Source organism: Bos mutus, chromosome 16 (genome assembly GCF_027580195.1).
Source record: "Bos mutus isolate GX-2022 chromosome 16, NWIPB_WYAK_1.1, whole genome shotgun sequence".
NCBI classification, from domain to species: Eukaryota; Metazoa; Chordata; class Mammalia; order Artiodactyla; family Bovidae; genus Bos; species Bos mutus.
Window position 1 is genome coordinate 4076465 of NC_091632.1, and position 12120 is coordinate 4088584.

General features: G+C 45.9%; 1 protein-coding gene and 1 pseudogene across 1 annotated transcript; both read left to right on the forward strand.

The window, feature by feature from the left end:
• Nucleotides 1–389: 389 nt before the first annotated feature.
• IL20 (interleukin 20) lies at nt 390–3421 on the forward strand. Its single transcript, XM_005891661.2, has 5 exons — nt 390–548; nt 829–894; nt 1005–1157; nt 1821–1895; nt 3344–3421. Exons 1-5 carry the CDS (start codon nt 390–392, stop codon nt 3419–3421), a joined length of 531 nt encoding a protein of 176 aa, XP_005891723.1.
• Nucleotides 3422–7185: 3764 nt separating this feature from the next.
• Nucleotides 7186–11906, forward strand: LOC102273787 (integral membrane protein 2C pseudogene; annotated as a pseudogene).
• The last annotated feature ends 214 nt before the right edge of the window (nt 11907–12120 follow it).

Genomic DNA, 12120 nt, shown 5'->3' on the forward strand with positions numbered 1-12120 from the left:
TGACATTATCCCTGAGATGTCGTCCTGTGTCTACTCACTGCAAGTGCCTGCTGCCCCAGGCTTTACCTGCTGGGCAATGACGATGGGGCTGGGAGGGGAACAAAATAAAGGAACCAGGACCTGTAGCACCAACCCACAGGCAGGCTCTGAACAGGCACCTGAAGGTGTCTCTTCTGGGAGGCTCACAGTCTTTCTTAGTAAGTTGAATGAATGGACCAGACCATCTGAAGTCAGATGAAGCTATTAAGTTTCTTGAGGGGCATGGGGGATGGGAGAGAGAAGTCCTTAGTGGTGGCATTGGCTTATTAAGGGATGGGATGGGGAAATCGGTAAGTCATGCTCTTCCCTTTGAATTCTTAGCTCCTGTGGTCTCCAGATTCTGGCACAAGATGAGAGGTTCTGGTCTTCCCCTCTGCCTTCTTTCTGCTGTGTTTTATCTCTTCTGGACACCTTCTGCTGGGCTGAAAACACTGCATTTGGGAAGCTGTGTGATCACCACAAATCTTCAGGGCATTCGAAGTGGATTTTCAGAGATTCGGGACAGTGTGGTATGTGAGGGAGGCACCCCACCTTTCATCTTGTGACTGCTTCCCCACTTTTCTACTTATCTGTCCTCCATCAGGGTGGTCACAAAAAGAAGCAGGTTGGGGGCTCCTTACCAGGAGGATATGTTGCCAGGAAGTATCTATAGTTCATAATGTAAAAGTGTTTTTGGAGAGGGATTCTGCCCACTGGGCCATGGCACGGAGCGGGTGGGAGATCTTGATGTCTAGGATCCTGGTGGGAGTCACTGACCTGTACTTTCTTACCTTGCCCTTTTCTGTTTAGCAAGCCAAAGATGAAATCATTGACGTCAGAATCTTGAGGAAGACTCAGTCTTTGCAAGGCACAAAGGTATGTGTTTGGTCCATATGAATTCTGGGAGGAAATATGAATTGGGGGCATCTTCATCGACCTTGTCCCTGGACACCCTGCCCTCACCAATACACCAGTCTTCTTTGTAGCCTGCAGATCAGTGCTGCCTCCTCCATCATATACTGAGACTTTACCTGGACAGGGTATTCAAAAACTATCAACCCCCTGACCACCATATCTTCCGGAAGGTCAGCCGTCTTGCCAACTCTCTTCTCACCATCAAGAAGGACCTTCGGCTGTGTGTGAGTATGGGTCTTGGGTAAAAGGATCCACCTCAGCACATAACTTAGCAATCAGGCTCATCTTAGACCCATTTAATGGATGGAAAAACTGAGTTCGAGAGTTCTAAATTAATCTGTGTTGAGCTATGTGACTAGGTAATAAGAACTCAGTTATATTGACTTTTGGATACATGCTCTATGCAAAATGTCTAAAGAACTATAAAGTGCTGGCTCTTTGATGTCACCAACAATCATCACTATATGTGAATGAAATCATGGTTCTTCTGTGAGTTATCCTATGGTGTTTTAGGGCATCCTGAGCCCAGGCAGCTAATCAGCAGACCACCAGACTCAACCTCAAGATAGGACCTCAGAACCCAATTCGCTCTTCCCATGATGCTCTCTGGGAGGGAAATAGATTAGAACAGGGGTGCAGGCCAGAAGGGACACAACGCTCACAAACTCCTTCAGTGCTGCCTGTTTCTGAACAGAAGCAACGAGCTCTATATTTGAGCGTAAAACGCTGGCTTCCTTTTCTAGCTGATGTACACTTTAGTGATCCCAAATAAAGAAGTATGAAAAGATTTCTACAGGTGGAAAGAACAGAACTCCTACCTATTTCATGTCAATGGCAGAAGATTGCAATCTTTAATAACATCTATCATTCTTTGGTATTCTTTTCAGCATGCCCATATGTCATGCCCTTGTGGGGAAGAAGCAAAGGAGAAATACAGCCAGATTCTGAGTCACTTCGAAGAGGTATATGCAATTTTGGCCTTGGTTGGGATGAGTGTGTTTTCAGAAATGATATCATAGATGGGTGGGATGGACATTCATACTCGAAGAAATCCTAGTGGCCCTCTGAGGGCACATGGACTATCCATCTGCTTTAATGGGTATCCCAGGGGATATCCATGCAGGCTTTAGAAGGGTGCTGTCTCTGGAAGACGCTCTGGGAATCAAGAAGGAATAGCTGTGATTTCATCAAGTCACCCCGGAGACATCTGGACCTTTCAGTTTCACAGATTAGAGGCATTAATTTTCCACATTCACACACACACGTGTGCATGCTAAGTTGCTTCAGTCGTGTCCGACTCTTTGCGACCCTGTGGACTGTAGCCCACCAGGCTCCTCTGTCCATGGGATTCTCCAGGCAAGAATACCTGAGTGGGTTGCCAAGCCCTTCTCTAGGCGGTCTTCCTGACCCAGGGATGGAACCCTCATCTCCTGCGTCTCTTGCATTGCAGGCAGAATCTTTACTACTGGGCCACGGGGGAAGCCTTCACACACATATACATCCCTTCAGAAACAGTCATTCACCATTTCACATGACTTTGCCATGCTCTTTCTCACCTCAAAGCCTTCGCATCTCTGTCAGGAAGACTGGAGTTTGTTTGCTGCACACTCTACTCATCCTTTAGGACTCAGCCTAGGTATCACCTACTCATCCTTTAGGACTCAGCCTAAGTATCACCTACTCATCCTTTAAGACTCAGCCTAGGTATCACCTCCAGGAAGGCACTGGCTACTTCTCTGAGAGTTAAGTGCCTCCCTGTCGTCCTGAGGGGACCCCGGCAGTTATTCACCACACTGCATTTTAATTGCCTGCTTCTGCTTGTCTCCTTTACATGACTGTGAATTCCCTGTGGGTAGTGATGGTGCCATTTATCCCTGAATCCCTAGCCAGTCCAGTGCTTAGCACAGTAAATATTTGTTCAGTGGGAGGATGCACAGTAGGCAATCCCTAAACACACACACACACAGAAACACATATCTTTCTTTTAAAAGCAGCTTTACTCTCTGTGATTCAAGAGGCTTGGGTTGTAGTCCCAATTCTGCTGCTCTTCTGGGCCTTAGTTTCCCTATATAAGACTAGTGTGACTGCTGCTGCTGCTGCTAAGTCACTTCAGTCGTGTCTGACTCTTAGCGACCCCATAGACGGCAGCCCACCAGGCTCCGCTGTCCACGGCATTTTCCAGGCAAGAGTACTGGAGTGGGTTGCCATTGCCTTCTCCGCTAGTGTGACTAGACTCCGTGATTTTCCCTCTTGTGAGATCTTGAGGTTCCATAATGTCTTTCAAGCTCTTCATTTTGAAAATACGCTCCATTTATAATCCCTGACAGACCTACCAGTGAAAGGAGAGGATTGAACTTGGAGCCCATGTTGTCTCTATGAGTTGCTCACCTCTTTACTTTGTGTCTTCCAGCTTCCGCCTCAGGCAGTGGTGGTGAAGGCTTTGGGGGAGCTAGACATTCTCTTGCAATGGATGGAAGAGGCAGACTAGGATGAAAGTGATGCTGCTGAGAGTATTCTGGGCTCAGCCCTCAGGACCCATGGAAGTACGACCCCGAACCACTGTCTCTTTGTTGTGTAATTTAGTGCTGGTGACCATGTCCATTATTTATTTATTATTTGTTTCCTTATTGTGGTTATTAGTGTTTCTACTCTTAATTAAAGAAACACAATGCCAGAGAATGTTCAAACTACTGCACAACTGCACTCATCTCACATGTTAACAAAGTAATGCTCAAAATTCTCCAGTCTTCAACAGTACATGAACCAAGAACTTCCAGATGTTCAAGCTGGATTTAGTAAAGGCAGAGGAACCATAGATCAAATTGCCAACATCCTCTGGATCATCGAAAAAGCAAGAGAGTTTCAGAGAAACATTTACTTCTGCTTTATTGACTACACCAAAGCCTTTGACTGTGTAGATCACAACAAACTGAAAAATTCTTACAGAGATGGGAATACCAGACCACCTTACCTGCCTCCTGAGAAATCTGTATGCAGGCCAAGAAGCAACAGTTAGAACTGGACATGGAACAACAGACTGGTTCCAAATAGGAAAGAAGTATGTCAAGGTTGTATATTGTCATCCTGTTTATTTAACTTATTTGTAGAGTTTATCATGCGAAATGCCAGGCTGGCTGAACCACAAGCTGGAATCAAGACTGCCAGGAGAAATATCAATAACCTCAGATATGCAGATGACACCACCCTTATGGCAGAAAGTGAAGAAGAACTAAAGGGCCTCTTGATGAAAGTGCAAGAGGAGAGTGAAAACGTTGGCTTAAAACTCAACATTCAGAAAACTAAGATCATGGCATCCGGTGCCATCACTTCATGGCAAATAGATGGGGAAACAATGGAAACAGCAAGAGACTTTATTTTTGGGGCTCTAAAATCACTGCAGATGGTGACTGCAGCCTTGAAATTAAAAGACAGTTACTTCTTGGAAGAAAAGCTATGACCAACCTAGACAGCATATTAAAAAGCAGAGACATTACTTTGCCAACAAAGTCTACATAGTCAAAACTATGGCTTTTCCAGTAGTCATGTATGGATGTGAGAGTTGGACTATAAAGAAAGCTGAGCACCGAAGAATTGATGCTTTTGAACTGTGGTGTTGGAGAAGACTTTTGAAAGTCCTTTGGACTGCAAGGAGATCCAACCAGTCTATCCTACAGGAAATCAGTCCTGAATATTCATTGGAAGGACTGATCCTGAAGCTGAAACTCCAGTACTTTGGCCACCTGATGGGAAGAACTGACTCATCTAAAAAGACCCTGATGCTGGGAAAGATTGAAGGCAGAAAGGAGAAGGGGATGGCAGAGAATGAGATGGTTGGATGGCATCACTGACTTGATGGGCATGAGTTTGAGCAAGCTCAGGGAGTCGATGATGGACAGGGAAGCCTGGCATGCTGCAGTCCGTGGGCTCACAGAGAGTTGGACAGGACGGTTTAGTCAGAGTGACTAAACAGAACTGAACTCTTAACCTGGATCATGGTTTTATAAGATTTTAGTAAGATCTTTTCTACTGTTGGTTGTATTTATTAGTTAATGTATTTATTTATTTTTCTATTTAACTTATTTATTTTTCTATTTGAAAATGAGACTTTTTAAAAACAACTCACAGATTTATAAGCTGACTAGAGCAGGTTTTTCATAGAGTGAACAAACTCTCTAAGTTCTAGAGGAGTGGCTAGAATTTTATTAAATTAAGGATATATTTACTGACCACCAGTGTTCTGTGAGATATTTAAAACTGAACTAATGGCTACTAAGTGTGGGTTGTGGAAGAAGGAATTTTGATGTAAGATTATAGGCTTGTGTTACAATTACTGACCACCCCACTCAACTCCTAGACCCCAGACTTGTGTCTCTTCCAGCTATGGAAGCCTATGTGGCCAGGATATATTTTTACAAATAAAGTTTTCTTTGTATAATATCTGCTTGGAGTTTGAGAATGCATCAGGAGTGGAAACAATGGCTTCCACTGGGATTGAGCTTGATTGGGATGAGTTTCTAAAGGGATGGGCTTGAGTCTTATATGACCTAGGGACCTTGTACTCCTTTGGGGCAGGAAGTTGCCAGTGGGAACCTAGGCCTTCTCTCTGCTGCCAAACACACCTCCACCCCACTGCTGCCACACCCACCCCAGAGCTGTGGGTCTGCCAAATCACCCACAGCTCTGATTCCTCCACACGAAGGGGCTGTACGGGGATGAGGGGCATCAGCCCTCCCTGCTTCTTTCTCCCTGGCACTGAGCAGTCTTCTCTGTGCTCCTGCTTTCTCCCTCATTTCAGGCTCTCATACTTTTGTGTCAGAGGTCTTACTTGCAACACAAATTACAATGAGCAGGAGGTTCTATTATAAGGGTTAAGAAGACATAGGTGCAAAGTGTCCTGCCTAGGGAGGTGCGTACGCCTCTTTGAAGGCCTTTCCATTTTGGATTCTGGCCAGCGCCACAGTCTAGGTTATTCTTGGATCAAGTCTTTGTGTTTGGAACCAACTACTAAGTTGGTGTTCTCGGTCTAGGCCCCTTTCATGCTGAGCTTCCCTGGGCTCGAAGGAGCCAAAACTCTGGCCTGGGCTGCTTGCCTCCTCCCTGTCCAGCTCAATCTGAGCTGCATCTCAGCTTAGCAGTTTACCTTGCTCAGTTTCAGAAACAGCAGACTAATGCTTCTATAGTGAGCTTTGCTGTTTCTGCTCCCAACCCTTATCCCAGGTCCTGATGAAACTTAAAGAACTTTACTTTTCCTCATTATTAAGTGACAACTACCCAGTGGAGAAAATTTGGAAAATACAAAGAAGTATAGAAAAGAAAATTAAAATCACTCATAATCTTATCACCCACAGATAACAAGTCTGAAATATTTAGGTATGTTTTTTCTACATCTTTTTTTTATTGGATTCAAGTCATGATTCACCTCTCATTACCTGAGTGGTTTGGGCTGTAAAACTTAACCTTCTTGGAATTTAATTTCTTCTTCTGGAAAACAACGTTTCAGGGTGATGGAAGAAATGGTTCTTTACATTCCTTTAAAACAGGGCATTTTCTGCTTTTATATTCCTCATTATGATCACCCTTCTTCTATCAGAATTTCTTGTTGCCCCTCCCCTGGTTTCCCTGACCAGTCTGACAAACAACTCAGCCTTGGCTCTCAAGGAATAGTTGAGAAGGAGAATTCACTGAACTCAGTGTAAAATGAGAACCAATACCTCCAAGAGAGGGCTTCCCTGGTGGCTCAGATGGTAAAGAGTCTGCTTGCAGTGTTGGAGACCCAGGTTCAATTCCTGAGTCAGGAAGATCCCCTGGAGAAGGAAATTGCAAACCACTCCAGTATTCTTGCCTGGAGAATCCCATGGATGGAGGAGCCTGGTGGGCTCCAAACAGCTGGACACAACTGAGTGACTAACACTACTACCTCCAAGAGATACGTGATGGCAAAGAGGAGGCTAGTTTTATCTGCCAAGTGTGAGTCTTTCAGATGGGCATGTCTCAGGTTGACCTACAGAGCTGAGGATGAAGTTCCTCCATTTGTTTCTTGAGAAGCGTTTCTGATTCTTCTGAAAGTCTGGGCCATGGGAAGCCTTGGTCTTTTGGAATTCCATGTTACCAGGTGACCACTCCTTACCTGTCTATTCCTCTCCCCTGTAGGACCCATTTCCTCCTCTAAGTTATTTTTCTGGTCTCCGCTTGACCTATCACAGTACCAACAATGGGGAATACAGCAGTGAAGAGTCAAGTTAGTTTGGGGACATGAAGGTGGGCCTTTAAGGGACAGACTCTAAAGAATAGTTTGCAATTGTCACTTTCAATTCATTAAATTAAAATTAAACAATTAAAATCATTGCTGTCATTTATTAAGTACTTATGTGCCAGTCACTGTACTGGAAACTTCACATACATTATCTTATTTAATCCTTAAACCTGTCAGATACGTTATTATTACCAGTTTGCAAGTGAAAACGTGTTCAAAGGTGATAAGCAATTTGTGTACGGGCAGAACAAAGAGTTGAACGCAGACACCCTGATACCATAGCCCTATATGGCTTCCCACTCTATAAGCCACTTCTTTCCCAACAGTGGCATCTTGTGTTCAGAAGCTCAGTAGTGAAGAATAATAAGTTTGGGCTTCATAGAGATACGAGTGAAAATCCTGACTCAGAAACTCACTATCTTGGACAAGTGACATAGCTATCTTTAGTATTATCCTTAGTTTCTTTATCTGAAAAGTAGGATTATACTACTTATCATGCTGGGTTGATGTGAAGAATAAACAATAACTTGTACAAGCACATCTTAAGTATCAGGTACTGTTCTAAGTGTGTTACAAGTGTCCATTCATTTAATTTGCACAAGAGCATGATGAGATAGGTGCTGCTGTTATTCCCATTTTATGGATGAAGAAACTAAAGACCAGAAAGGTAAAATCTCTTGTTCAAGTTGTTCAAGTTCACAGCAAATATTTCTGAAGGTAAAATATGAAGACAGATGGCAGCCTAGTGAACCATGCATTTAACCACTTCGCTTTGCTAGCTGGTTGGAATGCCCAGTACTTTGAGAGCTCTTGGTCAGTAGAAGCTCTGGCTGTAGCAGTAGCTCTGCCTGGAGAGGAAAGTGATGAGCCTTCCTTCCAAGCTATTAACTCCCTGGTGCCACTTACCTCTATAACATCTTTATTGAACTTCATTTTTCTAGGCATCTGAACCTTGTCTCCTCAATAAGCAGAATAAGTTCCTTTGGAAATGATAGGATTGACCTGTCCGCTCTGATTACTTTAAGCTCTTAGACCTTGGATTAAGAACCTTAGAACCACTCTACTTTTCTGGGCCTCAGTTTCTGCTGAGAGAGTGCATATAAAGATGGACAATGGCTACGCTCTGTATAAAAGTAGAACTCTGATCCATAGTCTGCAGCACCCAGCCCAGGAAACCAACCCATTATCTGCAGTAAGCAGCCTATGGAGCTGGTCTGCTATCTGTAAGTTAGATTGGTATGAAATCAGACCACAGTCTCTAGCAACCAGCCCATGAAGGCAAACTATAACTCTTGTAGCCATTGGATTCAAATGGCCAGGACTTGATTAAAAACTGGCAACTTCCTCAATTTTTGTCCCTGTTTCTAACCAAGCATGAACCGGAAAAAGCCAAATAATGTGTCCTTAACCAATCACATAGGATGTTCTGCTTCTAGTTAGCCTACTGACGGCCCCTCGTGTCAACAACCTCCAGTTAAGGCATACCTGACAAGTTCCTTGTTTTCTCCTGTAACGATTTCCCACTTCTGCAGGCTTTTGTTGTTCATTTGCTCAGTTGTGTCCAATTCTTAGAGTCTCTGCAGAAACGTGTCATGGTGGCTGACTCTCTTTCTATAACAAGCTCTGAATAAATAGCTTTGCTTGATCTCTTTTGGTTGGTCTTCATTTACTCCACACTGCAAAATTAAATGAAAGAGTTGGGACAGATGATTCTGAATTCTAGAAACTGGATGTTCTAAATCTATCTCGGAAGATCAGATCTAGCTGCTGCTGCCTTCATGACTGGAAGGGGTTTGTATGGTTTCTGTGTCACCAGCTTTGGATTCAGAATTTGAGGTGAGCATATCAATTGGAAATACCCAGGTGATGTCAGTGAAATTGGACAAGGCTTCCCTCTGATGGAGGGGTGGGCTCAGAAGGCAGAGGATCTCCTAAAGCTATGAATGAGATCCAGCTGCAGGGTGGCTCAAAGAATAAAAAAGTCTGCTGAACCTTTCATTTCTACCATGCCCTAGGATTGCCCCAACTTCTTATTTTCAAGGACTCAGGTCTTCTCCAACATAGTCCAGTGTAACTTTGTCTACCTGTTTCTCTTCCATACAGATGGAGAATGAATGGACCATTTCCCTGCAGGACTCTTAAGTTCCTGCAGGACAGGACTGTGTTAAAAAAGCCTACTTTATTTCAGCACAGTATAAAATTACATTATTGATGAGGACTAAATTCAAAAGCAGGCGAATGGAATGTGTCTTTAAAAGTAAAAAAAAAAAAAAAAGAAACTACTGTTCTATGTTTGAGGCCCTCAGCCAATTTTTTCATGAATTAACAGCTTTGGCTTTTGCTAGAAAATAGATAACCCACCCTGCAGATTGGGCCTTGTCAACAGGAGGCAGCAGAAAAACAACTGGTAAAAGAATGAACTAACAGAGCCACTCCTGATTCACTGCAAGACTGGGAGGAAAGCAGGTGACAGACACTCTGGTTCAGCCCAGCTGTCAGGAGCACAATGAGTCAGTCGCTTAACAGGAAGAAGGCAGGACTCAGAGGCCTGGAGGCAGGAAGCTGTGGATTACAACCAGAGTGCTAATACCTTTCAGAGTACATTCTTTGAACATTAGAGATAGGAGAGGACTTACAAATTACTTTACAGGGTAGCTGGGGTTCAGAGAGGAAAGTGACTTGCCTAAGGTTACACAGAGAGTTATGGCAGAGTTGACATTAAAGCTCAGGTCCCTGTACTTCCAGGACCACTACATCTCAATTTGGTTTAAGAAGAAATAAAAATAACCCAGATTGGAAATGAAGTCAGTCTTTATGCATAGATTACAGGCCCATCTAGGGAGAAATATCCAATGGATTTACAACAAGCTAGTAGAATAAAAAAGTTTTGTTTGATAGCAGGATACAAGGATACAAGATCAGTTGTATTCCCATATACCAGCAACAATCAATTGGAACTTGAAATTCTTAAAAAATACTACTTACAATAGCATCAAAAAGTAGGAAATCCTTGAGGATAAATCAAGAACAAAATATGTAGAAGGGCACCAAACTTCCCGTGCCTGCAGAGAGCTGTGGTACAGACAGGGGCTGAGAGGAGAGTGGCTGCCAACAGAGGGCGCAAGGCGGACGCACGGCCCACGCAGCCGTGGTGGAAGATCCGCTTCCAACCGGTGGTGGCCCTCATCAAAGCCGGCAAGACTGACAAGGCTTCGGCCTTGGTCTCTGCCCCGGTGCCCACCCCGGACGCTGAGATCCTGCTGACCCTGGCTGGGGAGAAGCCCTTGGGAGGAGGGCCCCCTCACCATCCCTACAAGATGAGGGGGCTCTGTCCATGGGCATGGACCTGCCGCTCATGGGCCTGGTGTTCGCCTCCGTCCACATCTACAGATCCTTCTTTCTCATTCAGCTGGCCCGAGACAATTTTTTCCACTGTGGGGTCTTCTAGGAGTCCTACCTGTCCTTCCGGGTCCGCACTCGCATGGAGCTAGAGGAGGACGGAAGATCTAACTGGAGGAGAGGAACTGCGAGGGCATCAACGTGCTCATGCCCTGGTTTGGGGACATCCTCCACGATTCCAGCAAGGCTCACTGTCTATCACGACTTCTCCCTGGACAGGAGCCACTTCATTGTTCAACGCCACCAACCTGCTGCCCCCTCGCAACTTCTGGGAGTTCCTGGTGAGGACGTGCAGAGAGGCACCAACTTCCTGCAGACATACGTCACCCCGGAGGAGATGGTGGTCAAGGAGCATGTCAGCGACAGGAGGCCTCGGCCTTCTTCGCCTCCCACCTGTTTGTAGCAGGAAGGACACCTACCGCCGGTGGCGCCGGGTCACCCGGAAGCGGAAGTACAAACGAGGGGCCAACAACAGCAATGGCCACCCGCCATTTTGAGAGCTCCTGGGTGCGGAGACGCCAGGGTGAGGGTGGTGGGAAACCTGCCCAGGGCTCCAGGCTTGCCCCGATCCTCTCTCATTTTCTCTGGAGGCCGCTCCCTGGCTCTCCTTCCATTCACTTAGCTCATGCTTTGGACACCTTTCCCTAGATGGGACGTGTGTCCCCTTTTCTCTCCAGCCCTGCTCACCTCCCTGTACCACAGCTGTGACGTCTCAAGGCCACCATCTCTGCCGACTTCTCAGGCCTGGGGGGTGGGTGGGGCGCCCCAAGATGGTTTCTGTGACCCTCATGAGGTCAGGTGACTGGGGTCCTGAGTGGCAGCCAAAGGAGAAGGATTGGCTGGAAGGACCAGGCCTGGCCGGGTGTTAGGGTGAAGAGAGGGAGTGGGTTCAGGGATGTCTGCACAGCTGGCAGAGTCCTGAAAGGCACCTTGCCAAACACACTTCCTCGCCAGTGCTGACTCCCGGGCCTGAGCTGAGGATGGAGGAAATGTGCCCAGGAATGGCGCCCCCCACCCCCTCCTCCAGAGCCCAGGGATGGTGGCTGTCCTGGGGATCTCTCCAGGACTCATGTCAGTGCCTTCAGCCACCAGTGGGAGCCTGAGTTTGGAGGGGTGGGATGAGTCTGTCAAGCACAATCAGCTTCCCAGTGGAACCAAAGAAGGAAGGAGTCGGGGCTGGAAGGGCAGGAGCTCAAGGAGGATCCCCTAAGCCACAGTCACAGAGGAACATCTTGGGGTGGAGCGGTTCTCTTTTCATCCTGTCTACTGGCAGCTGGGCGAGATGAGCAGTGAGAAGAGAGCCGTGTGTAGGTCCTGCTGAGGGGGTGGGGCTCCCTGCTTTCCAGCTCAGGGCTGTTTTGGAAGATACCTGGGGGAAGGAGAGGAACAGCCATCTGGTACTTGTGCACCCAGCCTCTTCTTTGTTCTAAAATTCCGTCCCCCTCTGCTTTGGGCAATGCAGCATTATTTTCCTTTTCCCTCTCACTTTTGCATATTTTTACTGGTCATTTCACGTGTTAACCATTCTCAGTCCT

What these genes read in the sequence shown, in the direction of transcription:
- IL20 (XM_005891661.2), top strand. Translation starts at nt 390, where the DNA reads ATGAGAGGTTCTGGTCTTCCCCTCTGCCTTCTTTCTGCTGTGTTTTAT. An exon ending in CAGAGATTCGGGACAGTGTG is followed by an intron (nt 549 to 828) that starts GTATGTGAGGGA and finishes TTTTCTGTTTAG; the next exon opens with CAAGCCAAAGATGAAATCAT. An exon ending in AGAAGGACCTTCGGCTGTGT is followed by an intron (nt 1,158 to 1,820) that starts GTGAGTATGGGT and finishes TATTCTTTTCAG; the next exon opens with CATGCCCATATGTCATGCCC.